This window comes from Tympanuchus pallidicinctus, unplaced genomic scaffold, assembly GCF_026119805.1.
Source record: "Tympanuchus pallidicinctus isolate F22 unplaced genomic scaffold, pur_lepc_1.0 scaffold3, whole genome shotgun sequence".
NCBI lineage: Eukaryota > Metazoa > Chordata > Aves > Galliformes > Phasianidae > Tympanuchus > Tympanuchus pallidicinctus.
Genome location: NW_026294747.1, coordinates 101,063,912 through 101,086,776, shown reverse-complemented (window position 1 = coordinate 101,086,776; position 22,865 = coordinate 101,063,912). Strand labels below are relative to the sequence as shown.

At 44.3% G+C, this 22,865-nt stretch overlaps 1 protein-coding gene across 3 annotated transcripts in view; it reads right to left on the bottom strand.

Moving 5' to 3' along the window:
- ZDHHC3 (zinc finger DHHC-type palmitoyltransferase 3) overlaps positions 1–22,865 on the bottom strand; it is a 29,851-nt gene extending 6,986 nt beyond the window's left edge. Inside the window, exons 1-6 of one of the 3 annotated variants that reach the window (XM_052694227.1) lie at positions 22,831–22,865; positions 13,784–14,113; positions 11,056–11,180; positions 7,001–7,097; positions 5,098–5,179; positions 1,844–1,974 (exon numbers count right to left, since the gene is read on the bottom strand). In XM_052694227.1, the coding sequence (XP_052550187.1) occupies positions 1,844–1,974; positions 5,098–5,179; positions 7,001–7,097; positions 11,056–11,180; positions 13,784–14,089 (741 nt within the window). In that variant the 5' untranslated portion in view covers positions 14,090–14,113; positions 22,831–22,865. Of the gene's footprint in view, positions 1–1,843; positions 1,975–5,097; positions 5,180–7,000; positions 7,098–11,055; positions 11,181–13,783; positions 14,822–22,689; positions 22,769–22,830 lie in introns of those variants that run through there. The other 2 variants (XM_052694226.1, XM_052694228.1) reach the window with 2 other exon arrangements.

Below are 22,865 nucleotides of genomic sequence, written 5' to 3'. Positions count from 1 at the left end.
CAGAAGCACAATTAACTGGTGCAGTCACTGGAGAGCATTATTTTTCCACGGGTAGCGCTGGCAGGCAGATTGTTCTGATTTTTAACTTATGATCTTTTGCAAGGTAAGCTTCTCCTGACCTTCCCATCTCTCCTGTGCTATAGATTAATGCACTGTAATACATCTGTGTGTCTCAAGTTACCAGTTCTGGGTGCTCTGCAGAAAAAGCTCAGCCAACTGCAAGAGCTGCAGTGACCCCTGAGAATGTCACCTCCAGAGGTAACGGCACAATACTGGGGATCTGGGTACCTCCAGGCAGAGAGGAAGCATCCCAGGGGGCCAGCATGCACAGGACAGAGAAGGAGGTCTCCTGGGGATTGGAAGAAGGTGAGAAAGGTCACGACACAGTCCTGTCTCTAGAATGTGACAAAGAATTCTGAAAGGGGCCGTATCAGGTAGAATTTCACCTGGAAACATCCTGCACTCAAAACGGATTGTTTGCAAGACCCAGCTAGCTCAAAGCTAGCAAAATCAACAGACAACACAGAGGCCTCCAAAGAGCAAAGTCTTTACCGCTGAGTATTAAAAAAAAACAAAACGTAAATCAAAAGCAAACCCCCACAGCCAAACAGGGAGTGTCCATATCTTTAATTTTAGTCTGTGGCTTACGTCCTTTCACGAGAGCTTCCAGAATTCAAGGGGATAGGAAATGAAGGGGACTTATTTGTGTACCTGACTATGGGAAGCAGCTTCAAAAAACTCCTGCCAGGTTTCAAAGACTGAGAAATTTGGGTGATGGTTTCACAGAGAGCGTTGCTAATTTACACACTTATTGATTAACTTAGACAGGATCTGGTTCCATATGACTCTGTACCCCATCGCAGAGGTCGCCCTGGCAGGACGAACAGCTGCAGCCCTCCTCTGAGCACAGAAGAGCCACAGTGTGAACATCAGCCTTTTGCAGAAGCCAGGCAGAAAAACATGCACTGTAAAGAAGGCTCAGGAGCGATGGGTTCTTACACACTGCAATGACAGTCACAGCTCTCCAATGGCAGCCAACATATTTATTCTAGCTTCAACTGGCCACAAGTAAAGCGAAGGATAAGGACAACTAAAGGAGGCAGGGTACTCTGGTCCCTCTTTTAAGACTGTAATTTCTCTTCAGTCACTCCAGTTAATTCCAGTCCTTTGATATGAGCTATCGTATCTCTGAGCATGCTTGGTGAAAGCCAGCAGCATTCACTTGTGGGAGTATCACCAGGAGGCACCAGCTCCACCGTTACAGAAGCAGCAAGTGCAGCAACACCAGGGCAGCAACATTACTGCGTCACCTCTCCTGTGATGTATTCAAACTTGGTGGCTTTGCAGCAGACTGTACCCACCACTATTGGACTGTATTCCATTTCCAGGAATGTCTCAAATTTCCCCTGCTTTCCCTCCCCACTCCTTGAGAATGGATTTTGAACAGATTAACAAGCAAAACTGAAAATTTTCTAGCACGCAAAGCTGCATGTTGTGACACAACGAAAATCTGAAACACCAGCGTAGCAGCACTTCATTAAAGGAAAAATATTCCTGAATCTACAGTTCCTGAATCTGTACAGAGTAAACCCCAATACCAATGCTTTACCTTACCCAGGGTAATGTCTGATCCCACAACATCCCAGCCAATAATTACGTCGGTGGACACCTCTCCTCACAGTGACTTTCAGAGGACAATTTAGCACTGTGCTGATTCAGCTGGTCACAGTGGATTTTTCCTCAAAGGGTACACATGAATTCCCCATGCAATGAGGCAAAACCCCGTAACTCTTTCTATTAACGGTGAGAGACAGGTAAAGAAAAGAGGGTGTGGAACACCCACCGTTTCGTCAGTGCAGATGGAGTGTACTTGGGTCCCAAACATAACCGAGGTGAAGATGAGAAAGAGGAGCGCCTCAAAACACAAGAGGATGAGAAGGATCACTGTGGTTGGTGGAGAGAAGGAGCTGCATTCTGTGAAGACAAAACAAGAGAGTTGGAAGGGGAGAGATCAGGTAATGCAGCATGTGCAAAACACCCACTAGGCCATGAGTTTTCAGAATGAACTGCATGATGATCATACTCAAAAAGGTGCATGGGGAAGCTCAGACATTGAGGATGCACAACAATGAAGCAGTCACCCCTACAAGTTCAACAAGGCAACAAGAAAGCACCACAGAGTTTTTCTGTGTTAAGCAGCATCTCACCTTTTTCAGTGAGATGCTTTCCCAGCCTGCTACTCAGGAACCCATTCTACTCTCTTTCACTTATAGCATGGGTGTCAAACCTTTTGGCTTGCCAGGGCTGCACTGAGTGAAGGGGAATTGTCTTGGGCCAAATGTAAAATACATAGTAAAGTAACAAAACTTATGTTTTTTATATATTTTTTTTATTAAAATGTAAAAAGCAGAGAGGAGCAAAACCATAAAACTAATGAGATGCCTGGCCCTGTTTTTATGAAACTGATGCATCAGTGCCTGGTTCAATGGAAGTGGCTGCAATTGTTAGTGAGATCTCCAGGTGCTCATCAGAGATTTTCAATGGAATGCTATTCTTCCTGTGATTCATCCTTGAAAACAACTGTTCACAAGTGCACATACTGCCAAAAAGCAATGATGGGAATAAGGTATGATTGTGAAGCACAGGATATTTTTCTCTGTTAAGGCAGACCTTATAAAAATCCAGTAACGAAACAAGACTGAATTTTCTTTGACTCGAATGTCTGACTGCAACTCTATACGTTCCATTTGAAAATGTGCAGGTAATGTATTTGTGTCAACTGAAAATGGAGTCACAAATAAACAAAAAAAATGATGATTCTTTTGGAAACCTTGAAACCTATTCCCAAATTCCTTCATCAAACCGGAAAGCAGAGATGTGTATTTTTTGCTGTTCACAGGCCTGTGTTTAGCCAACACATCAACATGCATGAGGCCATTTGCCATCACTTGAGCTTGCCATAATTTGTTTTATTGCAAATGCTGTCATGGTTGAAACAGAAAAGATAAGCTGATTTTCACCATGAAGACACACATTTAACTCATTTAAATGAGTGATCAGATCCACCAAAAACTGTTAAATCTGTGAGCCATTTTTCATTTTCAAGTTCTGGCACAAATTTCATTCCACGAATGATTTCATATCACAAATCATAGCATCTTTTCTGCACTTTACCCTGACTTAGCCACCTTCCTTCAGAAACGTGAACGATGTCCTTGTAATTGCATCCATTCTTTTAAGGAACTCCTGGAACTGGTGAGGATTCAATCCATTGGATTTCAATGCAATTCTCAGCTTAGATGATGATTTGCATGACATTATCCATTTTCAAAGCTTTTGCACACATGTTTTCTTGGCTGTATGATGCGGTGATATTTCATTTATTTATTTATTTATTTATTTATTTATTTATTTATATTATATCAAGCGTGATTTGCTGGTGGCAGTTGCACCACCTTCTATTAATTTAACAAATCCCCCTTTTTTACCAGCCATTGCTGGGGCACCATCAGTAGCTATACCACATTATAGCTGCCACACTTTCCAAGCACTGCTTAATAAGCACACCATCAGTAAATAGTTCAGATTTATTTTGCTACCACGTGACTAGCTCTTATAACAGAGTCCATTTGAGTTTTTAACCTTATAAAGATTTTGTTGAGATGACAGAATTCTTTTTTGGTTCCACTGTCTTCACAAAGTGTTCCCTGATATGCATCAAATTTGGCAGTATGTTTTTGCAGGTAATGTTTTTCCAATTGTAATCTTTGCAAACTATCACCATTTCTTTACAAATTAAGCAGAGTGCCTCGTTATTTGCCTTGAAAAACAAGCACCCATCTGTCCATTTTTTTGTTGAGCACACTTCCTTCATCCGTGATTTTTCTTTTTCTGGGTTCTGTTTTTCTTCTGAGATGCTGTGAGGTAGGTTGAAATATTAGTATTGGCAATCACTGCACTGTTCTCAACAGGTGCCACGTGTACTATGCACACAGCATCGTCACAAAAACAGTAAGAAAAGATGAGTATTTCCTCCATGAGCAGATGTGAAGTTTTGAGAGATAAGCAATAATCAGGCACAACCAGCAAAAATGTAAGGCAGCTGGAACAACAAATCCACCTCTTGTAAACTCCCTCTTCTGCTGCCAAAACCTGGGACAGATGGGAAACTGCTTCCCCCACAGACACAGGCTTGGGGGAAGGGAATGATGTATCCTTCCTTCATGGTCCTTGCCACCATAGTCAAATCCAGATGTTCTCAGTGCCATCTAGCAGCTGGTTGGCAAAGTTCTGAACTGCAGAACAACCTTGTCAAATTCAGTTCATAAGTGAGTGCACCCATCCTCCACATTATTATAAGCTAACAAAACCAGTCCTTAGGCACAATGACATGTTTTAAGAAAAGGGAATTCTAAGAGAAAGGAAGCTAATGCCCTTCCAAGAAAAGGTACAAGCTGCACACACAACTTGTGGCACCTGTCTCATTAACTCAGCATTATCTAGAGGATTTCCCATACTCCCACTTTTTAAAAACATATCTCAAATGCTTATGGGAAAACTTGTTCATTTGTTGCTCCAGAACAAGGGCTGGCAGTTTATTTTGGTTCTTGTTCATTTTTTGTGTGTGTGTGTGTGGAAAGGAATTCCTTGTTCTCGTGAGGGTGGATTTTTGGATCTGAGTTAACATGTTTTCCTGGCAGTCTTGCAAGAATGATTCATGTTAGCCTTTTAAAAAGAGCATACACGTTCTCCTTATCTTGCTTTGGCATTCAGGAAATCAGTGCTGCATTTAGGGAAATAGTAGTTTACTGCACACATAGTATCTAGGAGTCTTTATGTCTCAGCTTCCTCTCAGGCAGTTTCAGCCCTAAGACAGAATAGGACATTTTTCAGGGCAAAAATCCTGGCAGGTCAGAAAAAATTATGAAGTTCCAGGATTGATCATAAAAAAAATAAAATTGCAGATCACATAACAGAGCTTTGATACCATTCTCCTAAAGATGATACAGAAGGGGTTGTCTTACAAGCAAACTGCATTATAAGGTCTTTTCCATATTCTAATCTGATATCTTAATGAGATGCTTCATTAGTACTCACTTGTCCAGTCCTCTTCAAAGCAATACAAGAAGTGAAATCCCACCATAATTAGAGCATGCAGAGAAATCAGTGCTATATACATCTGGAAAAAAAAAAAAAAGAAAAAAAGAAAAAGGATGCAATATAGGCATCAGGCAAAGACCAGAACGCTCACTTTCATCACCTTAAAATCAAGCACAGTGTTCAGACTTAGAAGAACCCTACAACCAAAAATCAACAACCTCCATCCCCCACATAAAGCAACCTGAAGGCGATAAACACTAAGGTAACACCCAACTCAATGTGGCCTTACCAACAGCTCCAAGGGCATGGGAAGAAGATATTTAGTTGGAAGCCAGGCAGACACAAAGCCTGGTGTGCTGCGCCTCAGTGTGGCCTCCCAGACAGCGTGCGACCCTTCCTCTGCCGAGCACAGTGCAGCTCTCAGATACCAGCAGCTCTCTGACACTCAGGTGTCACGCTGTCAAAGCTCATGTCCGTGCTCTCAAGCACGAGAACACTACAGTTTACCAGTGAAACAACAGCTAATTTGTTTTAGCCACAAGAAGCACTTAATCTGCTTTCCACATGTCATTTCTTTCCCTTAAATAAGTATTTTTCCCTGAGGCAGACACTGGCATGGAAAATTCCTGTCAGCCTTCAACACTTTGTACTTAATCCATTTTTTTTTAATCCTGTCTTAGCTTTGCAACAACATACTTCAAACCACTGGCAGTACCACATTACAGTTTACAGAGACAGGGCTAGAAGGATGACTTTCCTGGACCTACAGACTACTAGGTGTGAGGGACTTTTTGTTACAGGGTGACCCTGTGGGAGCAGAAAAGGGTGACAGGAGAGTGTTTTGCCTCCCCTTGGAGCTGGAAGGTGCTGCCATGCTTTCATCTCCCCAGGTCTTAAAGAGAGTAAACAGGAACAAAACAAAGAGAATAAACAAAATCTTTTGTTTCTCTTGCAACTACACTGGCTGTTTAATAGAGCTCACTTGAAAGTAATGGCAGTTTTAAGGGAAACAGAAATCCTTTTGATAAGATTAAAGCATCTTGCTTATCCCTTACAGTGAAAACAACCTTGCTCAAGGGAAAAAAAATGGGTTTTGTTCTGTAACCCACATCCTAAGAAACCACACTGTAGAAAATAAATTTCGGAGCAAGACTTTCCTCTTAATTCAAAGTTTCTCCCTTTCTACTTGGTAACATGAGAACACGCTTCCTTGAACCTACAGATTTCTCCAAAGACTTATTAATAAAATAGGGCATCATTAACAAGCAGCCTTGCAACACTCACGCTGCTCCCACAAGACATTTGCAGTCCTTTTGATGAAACAGATCTGCACCCTCCCATGTAAGTAGTATTCAAGTCTGTGCTCCTGCTTTCTTACACGTTATGCTACAGAAAACAGCACAAAAAGTCAAACATCTCCTTGGTTTTCAAGCACAAAAATAAACTGCTTGCAAGTAGAACGTGAACAATGCTTTCCAAAGGGGATGTAGATTTCCCTCTCCTTGCTTAAGATGTGACACCATCTCTTATTATGCAATCTCAGACAGGTGCTCCTTCAAGGACAGCATTTAGGTACCCTATATGTGGGTCACAACTCTACCAAACACAGAGCAGAGTGAAAGAATCAACAAACCACATGAGTTGGGAAACAGCATGCCAATCACCTGACAAAGCAAGCTTCACAAAGCCCTGGCAAACACTTTCTGTTTTGCCTTTTCCTATATTGCTATATTGTGTGCGTTCCCCAATTAGTGAAACAGGAGTCTGCAGGAGTTCCCTGAAAAGCTCTTCTGAAACAGGAAAGAAAAGCAAGCCAGCATTGGAGCTGCTTCAGAAATGACATGCAATGTTTTGTGGCTGCACACCAGACAGCCTCAAACAACACATGTGAAATACTTACTGTAAACAGTACAAAGTACTTCTGGTTATTCTCTCCTACGCAGTTATTGACCCATGGGCAGTGATGGTCCATTTTCCGAATACACCTCTTGCAAACGCTGAAAGAAGACAGAACTTTATTTATAGCACATTCCATTCTGGGAATACAAGATTTCACAGAAATTTTAGGAACACAAAGAAATGTAAGAACCAGAAGTGAAACGTAATGAGGTTCAATAAGGTCAAGCACAAGGTGTTGTTGCACTTGGCTCAGGGCAATCCCTGGGGTTATACGCACTGGGCAAAGAACCCCTTGAGAGCAGCCCTGTGGAAAAGGACTTGGGGATCCTGGTAGACGAGAAGCTGGACGTGAGCCAGCAGTGTGCGCTTGCAGCCCAGAAGACCAACTGCGTTCTGGGCTGCATTAAAAGAGGGGTGGCCAGCAGGGAGAGGGAGGTGATTGTCCCCCTCTACTCAGCTCTTGTAAAGCCCCATCTGCAGCACTGCGTCCAGGCCTGGGGCCCCCAGTACAAGAAACATGCAGAGCTCTTGGAACAAGTCCAGAAGAGGGCCACTAAGATGATCAGAGGGCTGGAGCACCTCTCCTATGAGGGAAGGCTAAGGGAACTGGGATTGTTTAGCTTGGAAAAGAGAAGGCTCTGGGGGAGACCTTATTGTGGCCTTCTAATATTTGAAAGGAGTGCATAAACAGGAATGGGTATGACTGTTTATGAGTGTGGACAGTGAAAGGACAAGGGGGAATGGTTTTAAACTAAGACAGGGGAGGTTTAGCTTAGATATTAGGGGGAAGGTGTCACACATGTTAGGGGGGTGAGGTACTAGAACAGGTTGCCCAAGGAGGCTGTGGATGCCCCATCCCTGGAGGTATTCAAGGCCAGGCTGGATGTGGCTCTGGGCAGCCTAGTCTGGTGGCTGGCAACCCTACACACAGCAGGGGCTTGGAACTGGATGATCCTTGTGGTGCTTTTCAACCCAGGCCACTCTATGATTCTGTGACATCGGAACCTCTAAATTTAAAACACATTAATATTTCTGGTTCTTTCTATGTCTGCTGAAATCAGCCACACAGTACAAAATGACCACCGTGAAAAATTCATGTCAAGCAATACACATTCTCATAATGTTATCAGAGTTTCTGCCAAAATACAGTTTGAAAAATACATTCAGGCAGATGGAAAAATTTTGTGTTAGTCTGGTTTTAATCTAGATAGTCTCTGAAAACATCCACAGATTAAAAACTAACAAAAAATCCCACCTGCAACACAAAGATGTGAAAAACGGTTAACAAGCAAGAACACTTCCCAGAATTATTAATCATAGGATCATATCATCATAGAATGGCCTGAGTCAAAAAGGACCTCAAAGATCATCTAGTTTCAACCCCCCTGCCACAGGCAGGATCACCAACTACCGGACCATGCTAATAGAAGGTAAAGGCTTATTTGTTATCATTATCTGCTAGCAGGAACTTGTGAAGAACAAAACTGAAGCAAACATGAGAATACACTCTTGAAAACAAGGTAAGCCACACGCTGGCATAAAACAGCCAGGGCAGATAGTCAGGAAAACATTACCACAGTATACATCCAAGGTACAATTAGATGTTAAAGTACTTCACAAAACCACACTTATAAAATCAAAATTCAAGTTCTTGCCAGCAGGCACACTGTGGCTTGAAGTCAAATAATTAAAAGACTGCTACTTTGTCTGAACATCATTCTCCTGTTTAGTCAGGAACTGCTCCGAGCCTCATAATAAAAGAGGTCTTTCTCTCTGCTGCTTTCTCATATGATAGCAGATGAAAGGCTGTCTCCTGATACTGCATCACACAAACAAGCACAGAAATCAAATATGAAAAAGCACGAAACCCCAAAACAAACAACAATGGCCCCATAAGAGGGAGCAGCAGCAGCGATCCCAGAACACTTCTGGTGGATCTGAAACAGGAAGAATTGAAGGCTGCTTCATTTTGTTTTCATTTTTCTTCTCAGGATTAAAAATATTTTGACCTTTAATATAAACAACAATACCCAAACACTTAAAGAGAGCCTCAAATAAAAACATAAGCATGTTCCAATGAGCACTTATGAATAAATAATGGAAAAACCTCTCTCTGAACAGCCCTGCACTGACTGCACAGCGGGAGGAGTTAATCCCAAGGAGTCTTACCATGCCTGGCATTGAATGAGCTGCTACAGTCCTAATGCTAAGGGAATGGCTGCCTGGGCAGGCTGCCAGAGCAAGAGCTCAGGCAGGCACAGGTAGCCTGTTACCTACTGGTCCCAGACACAGTAGACAACAGCAGAAGCCTCATTTTGCTAGAATAAGCAACTCAAAAATGTTTTTGAGCTATGTCGTACTCAAATCAGGTTGTGTCGTAAAAACAAGTTATCTGCCTGAAAATTTCAGACTTCAACAGGACAAACACCAACCTTTCACTAGGAAAAAAGGGAAGGGGGCAGAGGGAGAAGGGTGGATGGCATAAAGCAGGAGGGTGCCTCCCTGTACTCTAAATTAGTTTGTGTGTTTTTCTCTGCGAGCACACAGACTTCCCTTCAGCTGTGAAGCAGGTTGAGCACTAAAGCAACCCCTACAATTGCTGCCAGGTCCTAGTTCCCCAAATAGGGACAGCCTGAAGCACTTAAACCAAAGAGCTCCACAAAGGAGGCAGCTAAGGCTGGAAGGAGACTTATCATTCTCTGCTTGTGTACCAAAAGGAGATGGATAAGAGGCAGGTGAAACTAACTGGTTGAAAAGGAAGCTCAGAACCAAGGACCAAAAGTGGTCAACAGCAGGAATTGCCCATACTCTAAAATACACTCCCCTCAACCGCCCAGCTTCCAAACGCTGGAAGGAATGCTGCTGGGCACCAGGGACTCAAGTGAATCAAAAAGCACTGTGGTCCCTCATGCACACAGCTAGCAACAACTCCTGCTGATGCACATGCGCAGACTTGGGGTGTGAAAGTCGAACAGATTTCCACAGGGAACATTGGGCTGAAGATTCTCAACACCATTAATGCACAGTGGATGGGTTTTCCAAATTTTAACGTCCATAAAATTAACTTAAAGAATGGAGAAAAGAACTGTGGAGATGATTTGCCAAACAGCCTTTTTCATTTGCCTACAGTGTGAGTCATCAGCCAGACAGCATTTTAGCTGTGAAGCTTCATTCATAATTGAAGACGTGTCAGAGGGGATTTTACAGCGGCATTAATAAGTGATCATAACGACCACATTGCTCCTACTGAACAACCAACTCCTGAGCTGGATTATGACAAAAAGCCAGCGACAAAAAATCTGCACACTAAAGCTCTGAGATCTGAAAAACGCAAACAGCAGAGCACGTTTGTTCAGCTCACTCATATCTGTGTATTTCCCTCCCACAAGACCTTTGCCTGAATCCAGTAACCACGACATGAGCTCTCTCAGTATGCATTGTGGTTTGGGGGTAGATAAGGAAAGGATACCAGTGCAAATTCATTAACTGATTACTGGAAAGCAGGTTCACTTGTTTTAAAAGCAGAAGGAAATGTTAGGAAGTAGTCACTTTTTTGCTCACTGTTTTTCGTACCTATCTCACTACCAGTTGCTTTCTTCTGTTACCTAAACTTCTGTTACACCGTTACCTGAACTTCAGTTTTAAATTAAGTATCATTTCTAAATCTATAGACAATAGGTCTGACTTAAAAGTAAAAAGGCCACTGACCTTTGAGACATTTATGTTGCACGGACTTTTGGTGTTTAATGAACCTTTTAAAGTCATTTTAAGTCTTTTTTTCCCACGACAGCCAATACTACAAATCACAGAATATCAATTACACGTGTGAAGCAGCACTCATGTGAACTGTTTCTCACTTTGCAAGAAGCAGCCCTAGCCTGCTGAAGATGAAAACGTCCCTGAAAACACCTGAGTTTTTTTTACACAGAAGCTTGAATGCATCTGCCACTCCTGGCAACAGAATTTGAATGCCAAACTCCCAGTTTAAACACTCAAGTCTCACACTCCAATAATATTCAAGCACACAGGACAATTCTTGAGGTCTAGAGACCTTACCTGCAGTGATGTGCTCTGTCAGGTTTGATGCTACAACATTTTGGGCACTTGTAAACCACCTGTCCTGGCTTTAGCTGTAAACTCTCAATGAACTCTTTTGTTGCGTTACCTTTGGGCACAGCACCCTGTAGAAAAGGAAATCAAACCAGAAGATTATCCTGTGAACACTGTCAGTGCTCAGAAGAGTAGAGATGACTTAAAACTATGGAAGAGGAGGAAGAGAAAATAGGAATAAAAAATCTCTAATATCAACAGGGAGTTGGGAAGAGCAAGAAGGAAAAGAAGTTAAAACAAGGTGGTCCTAATATATGGATGTAATATGTAGAACAATATATTCAAACATCACTTTTAAAAACAAAATAAAGCAAGCAGCAGTACATCCTTACAGAAGGAATCAGGCTTTTGTAATCCCACAGTAACCTTCAAATATTCAAGAATTTTTACCCCCCCCTCCCCACATCTATCAATGGATTTTTCATCCCAGTGTTTCTCATCACAAATTGAAGACAGCAGATGTTTTAATTCAAGTAGAAGCAGCCACTTCTGAAGTACCTTTGTGTACAGCAGCAGTTGCTGATAAGCATCTAATACATTTATAGCTATACCTCTGTTGTGCATTTGATATTTAAATCAAGGTGTAACATTCAAACAGCGCACTCTTTCTAAGAATCCAAGTAAGACCAGGCAAAATGTTCTTGTTTGTGCAATTGTGACATTAAAATAAGTGTCTTTAAACAGGAGAAGCTGCAGAAGCCTGAACTTCCAGAAGTTTTCAAAACTTTCAAGAATTTCCAGCCCATGGCCATAAATTTGGTCAAAGGATTAAAAAAGGATGAAACGTGACATATGAAATCACTGCTGGGACTCTGACACAACGCATCCCTGTAGGTGTGGGCTTTTAGACTGAAATAAAACAAGGCACTGAACGGTTTAACACACTTCTGATGGAGCAGCCTCTTCTTAAAGCTATATTATTTCTCAGCAGCAATAAAGAATAATGCATATTAACAAAACACATTAAACAGGTATTAGAGGGCTTTCCTGAGCAGTCTTGGGATTTTTCTGCACAAACCTCCCAACAGTCCTGGCCAGTCTAGGGCTGATGACCAAGACCAGTTTACACAAAATAGTACAACTTATGCTCTCTGAGCACACAGCAAAGCTCCAAACACAAGGAATGTTTTTAGGGAGAACACAGAGGAAGCAGTTCCTGAAAAGGATGATATGCTATCAATTCTGAAAAATACAGGTGTTCATTCATTTTTGATAGCAATTTCATTGCAGTGCTCTGCTTCAATCTTGGTCCCAGATGTGCTGCTCTTCTCCATCTCCCACAGCTTCCTCCCTCCCAAACTCACACTGCCCACCCTGCCTTGCTGCACTCCCTCCCTGTGTTCCCTTCTCCATTTTGCCTAGCTGATTTCTTTCTAAAAATCTCTATGAAAAACAAAACAAAATCTCACTGGTTCCCTCCATCCACACACAAAAATCCCACCAACCACACAGTGGGAATTAAGATACCTTTTCCAGATTCCTCTGTAGATTTTATCTGTTTCTCTGAAACTGTGCTTTGTCAGCCTGCTTTAAAATGCAGCTTTTGTTTCAAGAGTGACCACTAGCTCTGTAAAATAACACCAGAGACCTGAAGGTCCTCAATATTAAAGCCACACAACATATAATAATTAACAACAACAACAAGGCTTATGTAACAAATTGCTACAACCTTGTATTTGTGAGCCCAATGACCAGAAGTTTCAGCACCTCAACTACTGCTCTAAGTTCTGCTCAGAATCAGTAGCACGCACTGTATCAGTCTTGTTTTACCACAAACTGCAAAACTACCCCAAACCAAGCAATTTTTGCAGCTCTGCAGCTTCTGGAAGAGCTGAAAAATCAAGCAATAAAAATTACACTGAAGTTTTAACAGCACCTAACAAGGTTTCAAGTAGGAAACGACATTTGGAGGGAATAATTTGTGTATCAGCGATGCATTGCCATTCCCAGCAGGAACAAAGACTCAGGAGGAAGGAGAGAAGGAACCTAAGCTTGTTTTTTGTTCCACAGTCTAGTGTGAATGGGGCTTTGAACTGAATGTACTTTTCAGAGGCTGATAAGCAAAATAAGCACAAGCCATTCTGAATAACCTTTGTGATATTAATCCATCTCTTATTAGAGAAGCAGTGTCCTACAAACAGAGGTAAGGGAGTGCCACGATCTATACACTTCCTGTCTGCCCAAGAACTTTCAGCTGGTAGCATGCTTATATAATATTTGTTTTTGCACGGTCCAACAAATTTCATTAAAACACTAGTGTGAAAGACGGCTGCATTAAAACTATGCACGTTCTGTTCCATTCTGCTGAAGTAGTGCTTGCCAAGGCAGAAAACCAGAACCAGCTTTTCCTGCTTTGCTGTTTTGTCAAGACATGACAAGCCACAAACATGAGATCCAGGATTTGTGAGAAAAGTCTCGGGGAGAAACGCTCTCCTCTTCAGTGCAGAAAGAGAAGCTGCTCTCACAGGGAGAATCTACAGTTGGGTCCTCAAGTTTGCATTTGACTTGAGTGGGATGAGGAATTAGCCTCCCACATCAGCAGCTTCTCTCAGCAGGCTGACACGCAGAAGTTATTTAAATCTGCCACTCACTCAGCAACCGAGTTACTCAACACTGATCAGATAAGAAAAACATTGCCTTTTTCTTTCTGAGACATGCAGAGAGAGATACTTACTGGATCTGTCAGCATAGCACGAAAATGTGAAGCCAAAGCGAGGAACGCCAAGGTGTTGAACAGCGTGCCATTGATGACACTATAAACGTAATCTCTTGAGGGAACCAGCATGACAAGAAGGACTACAAAGTCAGCATAGAACACCAGCATCCAGGTGACAACGGCACACGCGATACCACAGCCATCTCGAATAAACCACATTGTTCCCAAGGAAGGGCGGCTAGGAGGTGGAACACACTTCTCCGGCTGGAGGTATTCGGGTGTCCTTTCAATATCTCTGAAGCGGTGGACTGAAGAAATCATCATAGGCTATTATGTCCATACTTGCATCTGAAAGAGAATCGGAAACAGCACTCTGCCTCACAAGGCCCTCTGAGATCTTTTCACACAGCAGGATGGGATGGCGTGAGTAGAAACAGTGAAAAAGATGAACCGAACAAAGAATAATGGCTTTGGAAGCCAGACTTTCATACTTATCAGAACACCTCTTACCCAAGAAGACTCTCTAAGTGCTTTTCAGACTTGCTTAACCACACGCTGACTCCAGCCACCCCCACTGAGGAAAGGCAGCGAGCGCTCTGATGCAGAGCACAGTGGCCAGGTGGTGCCAATAGGAGCGGCTGCGGAAACACGTGGGAAAACCATGGGGAAAAAGAACAGAGCAGAGCCCCTTCTGCTGGGTCAGGCCCAAGGAAGAAAAGAGAGCCTGGGGGCTCAATCTGCACAAACTGCTGAGCAGTAGTGGTAGCAACTCCTGAAGCAGCAACCATGCGAAGATTTTTATAGAACTCTCCAGTCTTGCCTGGACTGCGCTCTTCCCTTCTCCACTGGCTTCATGGCCCCTTGGAGTCTGCTGCTCCACTTCACTCCAACCCTTAATTGCGTTTGCTTCACCCCCCTCTGGAACTCCTGGAGGCTGTGCAAGTGCCATTCACACACCCAGCCACTTCTTCTAGGGACATTCCTCAAGAAGTGTTTGCACAGCATTCGAAACACTCAAACGCCACAACCGATGTGTCAGGACCCACCTTCCACAAAAATGGGCTTGGCTACTAAATACACTGAATTGCACGCACCCACAGAAGGCTCAGCTGCCTGCCCCCTGAATGCATAAGGATTGGTTTCATCTCTTTCAAAAAACAGTGCTCGTTGCCATCTCAATTCAGAGAGAGGAAGGTGATGCTCACCGCTAGTTACATTTCCTGCCAAAAAGGTCACACTGAAGCTGTTTTTGCATTCAACTGCTAAAAAAAAACACAAAACAACAACCCTAAAACATACTATTGATTAGACAAAATGGATGAATTTTATAGGAAACCCAGTGAGATCACAAAAGCATCCAGAACCTCAAGCTTCTCTCCAAGCATTTACCCAGTTCTGTCCAGGAGAGGGAACAGCTTTATTTCAGAAGCACCAAGCTCCACAGCCATGCCGTTGCCCTATCCAGACAGTAAGGAGGATGACAACTTGCTTTCTGCTGTTATTTCAGGAGGGCCAAATTCACAGAAGGACATCGAGTTTCTCATGGCCTAAGGGTAAGGCTGTTAATGAACAGGGTGATTAATTAGGTATGTTCTTCTATTTCTGCCATTAACACACAGTACGATACCAAGTGAAACAGCTTGGGATGTTTTAGGAATCTGATAAGAAGTCACATGGGTTAATGTTACAGCCTACCAACTTTACAGGCATATCACACAGGATAGAAAAATCAAGATTAAAGGAGTGCCTGTGTATCTCAATTGCTTTGGTGAGGAAAAAAATAACAAAACTAGCTTGCAAAACTCACCCATCACACTGCAATTATGTGTTTTAACCACAGCTATAGCTAAAGCTCCTGACAGCAGACACTTTAGGGAGAGAAGCATTTCATTTCCAGAAGCAGTGATTACCCTTACAATCTGCTGGCCTAAGTTCTGACAGATGTCTACCTACCAGCAAACCCACATCTTTTCCCTACACATTCACCATGCATGCAAGGATACACATTCACACAGACTTCAAAAGTGTTTGAAAGACTCCCCTCCCCAAGATAACAGCCGCCCTTCACTGCATTGGTTAATAATCTTACTAGAATTATTACACAGGTTTGCTAGCTCAAAACAAAACTGACAAAAGACTCATGCCTGACAATGGTGTTTTAACTGACTGTAACATAATGCATTAAAAGCATGAAAAAACTGCAATACAGATGCTCAGTTTTCAAACTAAAGTTTTAGACCTGACATGTGAGGTACAGCAGCAAGCTGGGTCAGCCTCGAGCACTGACTTTCAGGGTTTTCTGCCTAGACCCTGTGAGACACCTTTGTATTTTTTTTTTCCCCTGGTGTTTTGTTTTCCAAAGCAAAGGAGTGAAAGGATCACAAGAAAAGCCAACTCCCACCAACAGAGGAATGAGTTTGACAAGTCACCTTAAGGTCAGCCCTGGCTGAAAGCTAGACCAACGCATACAGATTACAGCTGTGGGCTTAGCCCTGTACAGCACACTTCTGCAGACAAACAAAATGCAGAGCTAAGCAGAAAGCTCTCTCACTCCAGTGGAAGTTTCCCAGAAATAAAGCGCAAAATAAAACCATTGCTGCAGAAGTGCCAAAGAAGGAACTGGTAGGATCTTGGAGGCATACCAGTGCCAGTAGGACACTGGAGGCACCTCACCTGAGGGTCCAGTTTCTGCAGTACAGAAAGGAAGCCAGTAAGATGCAGCACAGGCCTCCAACACTGACTTCTGGCTGGAGGACAAGTGTGTTAATTAATGCACTCAGTTACTTAAGACTGCTTTCAGAGTCATCACTGAGCAACAAAATGAAAAATCAGTAATTGCTATATGAACACAATTCATTACTCAAGAAACGCGTATGTGTTTCTGTGTACATTATTTGTATGGAACTTCTTGTGTTGCAGTTTTTTTTGTCCTGTCTGTTCCCATCCATTTGATTCCCACACTTTTGATGTTTATAAACAGTGATGAAATCCCAGCCTCCTCTCCTCCAGGCTGACCGGTTCCAGGTCTCTGAGCCTTTCCTCATAAGGGATATGTTTTGTCCCCTCATCATCCTGGTGGCCCTCCATTGGATTCTATCTGGAAGTTCCCTCTCCTTCTCGAACTGAAAAGCCCAGAACTGAACACAATACAGTGTGTATCCTCACCAGGGCAGAACAGAGGGAGAGGATCACCTCCCTCGACCTGCTGGCCACACTCTTTAATGCATCCCAGAATACCATCAGCCTTCTTGACCACCAGGGCACACTGCTGGCTCATGGCCAACCTGTTGCCCAGCAGGACCCCCAGGTCCTTCTATGAAGAGCTCCTTTCCAGCAGGTCAGCCCCTAACCTGTACAGCTGCATGCAGTAATCCCTCCCCAGGCACAAGACCCTACACTTGCTCCTGTTGAAGATCATCAGATCTCTGCCCAACTCACCAGCCTGTCCAGGCCATGCTGAATGGCAGCACAGCCTTCTAGTACATCAGCCAGATGTATACTCCTCCCCACTTTGCATCATCAGTAAACTTGCTGAGGGCGGACTCTATCCCTTCATCCAGATCATCTAACAGCCATGCTATCTGAGCACAGAGTCTCAACTCCCCTTCCACATGGTGAATGTTTTTAATTCCTTGTTCTGACCTACATAAACATCTTCTTGTTTATGCTGGCTAACCTGGAATTTTCATATTAAAAAAGAAACAGGGATTGTGGCATGGGGGAGTAACTTGCCCTGGCAGCCCTGCCTTGGAATCACCCTGCACAGGAGCTCATTTTGTCACACACAGCTTGGGTGTATCAGCCCCTCATGCTCAGGAGCACACAACAGGTGAACACCAGCAGCAAGGACCTGATCACTGCATCAGGCTGCAGGGAGGCCAGCAGGTACGTCAGTGACAGCAAACGTGTCCAGTCAGCTCCATGTCACAGTGAAACTTTTCTTTCTTATCTGGAAGGCATTTAGCACCACAGGAATAATCCAAGGAATATGTAACATATGCATTAGAAATGTAAACAAAATAAATTAAAATCCACTTCCTGCTACAATGGACACTTACAATACAGTTACACCTTTTATAAATTAACTGTATTTGACCTGACATCAATCATGTAAAAAAACCAACAAACTATTTCTGATGGCCTGTAACTGCTGAACAACACATTAAGAATGAATGAAGAACTGATCTGGGCCTTCATCCAGTGGGTACCTGAATGCAGTCTGATGCTCTGACCTCACAACACGTACACAGCTCACCGTCACCCGGCTGATTTGCATCTAATTACTCATGCTGGGAAATACCTCAGTATGACCTGCCACACTGCACTATTACTGCAAAGACATTGCAAGTGTTTCCCCTATTACAAGTCCATTTAACATTAAACTGTGGGAAGGAGTTACCTGCACGGACTGCCACGTTCTGCCTGTTGTACTAAAGCAATTTTAAGGGAAAGGGAAAAAAAAAAAAAAAAAAAGAGAGAGAGAGACCATGGCAAACTCTGTGTCCTTCTTGAGGGTTTGGTTATTATTACATTGTTTAAGATGAACACGTTCCTGAAGAGAGTTTTTCTAACACAGAGAACTAGAGTTTACTGACAGCATTTTGAGAGCCCATAAATAATTATCAGGTTAACTTTTTATTGTCATCAAAAGGAGGAAGCAAGCATACATTACTGGTCACAATTGCTACACTAAGTGATCTTTAGGCACCAGACATTCTCTATAACACCAATAAGTAACCTACTCTTGCATAAATACACATATAAACTGCAAGCTTATTTTGAAATTCATTTCAGTCTTCAGACATAAAACATTAATGAAAACATCAGGTATTTAAACTTTCTTTGCAACAGAAATGAAAGTGTGTTTTCTAACTAACAGGATATTTACCTTTGCTTCTCCTCCCACACTTTCATACAGCCCAGATCTAACAACAAGCTGTCAGAACCCACCAAAGCAAGTTCCAGCAAGAATAACAAGGAAATACCAATATTCCGTGTATTTTTTCTAATGGTTTCTGAAAACTTTTATCTGATCAACAGGAGTGGAATGAGAATGCTGTGAATTTTTGGCCATTTGCTGCAGATCCATCCACACATCCATCTGCCCAGCACTCTGCAACTCCTGGCATATAGAACCCTGCAGGGCCAACGGGACACTTCGAGCAGCTCTGTGAAAGGCAGCTAAAAAAAAAGCAAGCCTACTATCAGCAGGTTTAAATTTGCTATAGAATTGTACATTCATCAAAATGTTTTCAAGACTCCGCATACAGTTCAAAACCAAACAGACCCAAACTACCTCTCTCCAGTAAAATGCATAGGGAAGGGTTAGGCCCCAGGATATCAGCACTACACCAACCACACTCTGACTCAGATCAAAACGACACAGGGCAGAGTCTGTTCTGCCAGCCCGATTGCAGCCACCCCAGGAGCAGGAGAACAGCATTATGCCTGGTAGAAACAAGCTCAGATTTTTCTTCTGGAAATTCAGGCCACACTTAGGGAAACAGTTTCAGCCTAATGAGAGGGTACAAAGAAGGAATGACTTCAGTGACACCTGCCAGATCTAGGAACTCCTGCCCCAGGGCCAACACAGACAGGCTGGGCAGGGGTGGCCGCATAGGGCACAAATCTCACAGTTTTCTCACCGACACCGCTGTAAAAAAGTAGCAACTTCTGCAGTGCCAGCGGAATTCCGATAGTATAATAGTAAGGAAAATAAGGCCACGTTTTCTTAATTAAAAGAATGTCTGTGGTACACAGTCTCTCAGGACAGATGGCAACAGCTTCCTGGCTAATGCCTATATCATTTCTGTTTAACCAACAAATACACATTGTATAAATAAATTATAATGCAACAAAGACTCGCCAGAGAGTCTTGAGTAATTGACAAATAGCTGCACCTCCACCTACACAGCCTTTTCGCTGCTGGCCTGAGAGCAGGAAAAAAGGCAATGAGAAAGCAGTTCCTGTCCAAGGTACACAAGCACAGGAGAGTGACTGAACCAGGTGACGAGGAGATGCAGGTCACACGGGCAGTAAGGAATCAGGTCAGGTCCACGGTCTGATCCCACAGTCAGCCATGTCAATCAGCAGTTGTCAGAGAGCTGCAGAGATGTCAGGCCCTGTGAGATGTGACAGGAGCTGCCCCAGTTTGGATGCTGACTCAGGACTTGACAGCAAGCCACCGGATCAAGGGAATTGAAATTCTCCATTTGTCCTGCATCAGACTTTTGAAAAAAGGGAAAGATGGAAAGCAAAAGGGAAAGGTTTCCTTATACAGTGGGTATTGTTATTAATGCTTGTGTTAAAAACCACACTGTTTTCATGGCATAAAGAATGTATTTTCCAGAAAAGTAGAAAATAATTGTTGGTTTTTACACTTTAACTATCTCAATCCAGAACCAGAACCATCCCAGCCTGAAGAATATTCTGAATCACTCAGGTGAGCCCAAGATTTGGGTCTTCCCTGCCGCTGCTGCAGGCCCTCCAGAAGCACGAACCAGTCGCTCAGCCTCTCCTATTGTTTCCCCACTTTGGCCTACACTTCTTCCTTACCACATCAGGGACTTTCACAAGTGGATGAAGGCTTCAAGGCACCCAGTTTTAAAATACCTAAATGCTGCACCTAAACAACTAGATACAGAAAGATACAGGGTGTACATTAAGTAATTCACTGATGAAATAGTGACTGAACAGATCATCTCTAGCTTGCGGAGGCCTCATGTGAAAATTGGGGTTGTCACAATCCAACGCGATGATGTTAAGAGTTAGCCAAGGGAGAGCTCTGGTGCCACTTTGGGAACTGGAAAAACCTGCACGTTCAGAGCTGTCCTATATTAAGGGATTTCAAACAGAGAACTTTTCAGTTGGAAAACAGCATTACTTTTGCTCAGTGTTCTGCTGGCAGACACAGTCTCTGTCTTCCACTTTCTATGGGTAAACATTAATTTTGTTATCCTTTGAAATACTGAGACGCAGAAATCAGCCTAACTGCAGAACAGAATCTATTGCCTGTCTACTCCATGCTACATTCAGTGACCCAAGCAGTCACTGCGAAGATCAAAGATGTGCATCACACCCACCCTTACCCCTGCTACAGCCCTCTCACCTCTGTGTCTCTGTTGGGGTACTGCAGCCTTTTCACTAAGACTGGAAATAAGGCTGCAACTGTTTCTTTTATTATTAAGTAGCACAGTGCTTCACATTACCTTTATTCACCACAACTGCTTCAATCTGTGCCCATTTGTTCTAACTTCCAGAAGCTGCACCACATTTAAGCCTGGTTCCTCTTATTGCAAAACTCACAGTGAAACGCACCGTCCACCACCAGGCGAGCAGCACAAACATCAACAAGAGCCGTGCTCTTCCTCCCATTCAACATTCCTCCCTCAGCCACAGGACACTAACACTGAGCTTTCTGCACCCTTCCTTGCAATTAGAGCTCACGGAGCAGCGGTACCCAAGATTTGCCTGGCTGAAGATGCGGCCCAAGGCGCTGCCAAGCACCTGGTTCCTGGGGCAATGCCAGAAGCAGTCCAAGGGAGGTCTCCTGCCCCTGCATACTGGTCACTTTCTGCATACTGGCTGGGAGCTGGCCCTGCCTGGGGCCTTAGTGTCCGCAGATCCAAAGCTGCCATCCTCCTTTGGGCTCCCTCTCAGAAGGGCAATGTGTGAAGCGCTCCTGGCAGGCTTGCTGCACTGCAGCTCCAAGCAAGGTGCCGGCTATCTTTTTTTCTTCTCATCAGCACAATCCAGGAAACAGACAGCTCTCATCAGGAAAACTCTAACTTCTCATTTACTCTAAAGCAACCTGGAATTTCAGATTAGTTATGTGCACAAAGCAAATGTGATGCTCTGGGTATCACATCATTCAGCTCTGGCTTGCTTCAGCCAGCTAAGCGCAGGGCAAAGAAAATAAAAAAGGACAATGTTATACATTGTCATGTATTGCATTACAAACCATCTGCTCTCAGGAATGAAAAAAAAAAAAAAACAACCAAAACCCTGTATTCCAGTGCATCATTCCAAGAAAAAGGTCACTGTACTCTACAGGGAGACAGGGAAACCATACCCTGACTCAGATAACACCATTGGTGGCTGGCTGGGTGCAGCCACACACGTGTCAGATCAGTGAGCGTGACTGCCCATTGCCAGCACCACGGTTTCCTTGATGAGGCTGTACCCCACTACAGACGTGCCCTAATAGCAAGGCTGCATGAGCACATTTCTGTGAAATAATGCAACACATGGGTTTAAACCACACTGATCACACAGAGCTGCTGTTGGAGCTGTGCAGGAAGCAAATATCCTAAGAAGTGAGCTTATGTTTGTGAGAACAGAGCCATCTCTGCTTGGGTATGTGTGCTGCCATGGGCTCAGATGGGGCACGGCAGGTGCGTTTTGGCTGAGGGTTGTGGCACTCATCTTCCCCCAACCTGCTCCAACAGCTGGAGTAAATCATGCTTTGGCATTGTCGTCTGTCACCTAACAAGCAGTTCCAACGACAAACACGTATCCTGTCTGCAACCACACTTTTCACAATGAAAAATGGCAACAGAAACGCACACGGCAATTCGCCGCCCGTGCCAAACGCTGCTGGAGGTGCCCCCAACCTGCAGGCACATCGCACCACCGCCGCTTTCCCGACGGGTAACCAAACGGACGGAGCTCGCAGACCGTACCCCGCCCAGCGGGGTGACAAACGCCGCCGGGCCAGAGGCAGCGCTCGGAGCCGCGCGGTACCCCGGGACACATCGCGGCGGGGCGGGAAGGAGGGCAGCGCGGGCAGCGCGCAGCGGCCTCCCCGCGTCCTCTGCCACGGGCCGCTCTCGGAGGCGTTCCCGGCCGCATCACCCCTCACCTCACCTCACCCCGCCCGCCCGGCGCAGAGTCCCGAGGCCCCGCGGAGCGGCCCCGCCACCTACCCGCAGGCCGCCGCCCGCCGCCCTCACGCCGCGCGCGCCCGCCGCCGCAGCCTCCCATCCGCCCCGCCGGAGCGGGCGCCCCGCGCGCGGCACCGGGCCCGGCGGCGCGCGGCCCCCCCTCCCCAAGCGCCGTCCCCTTACGCGATCCCGGCGAGGAGGTGGGGCGGTGCCGGAGG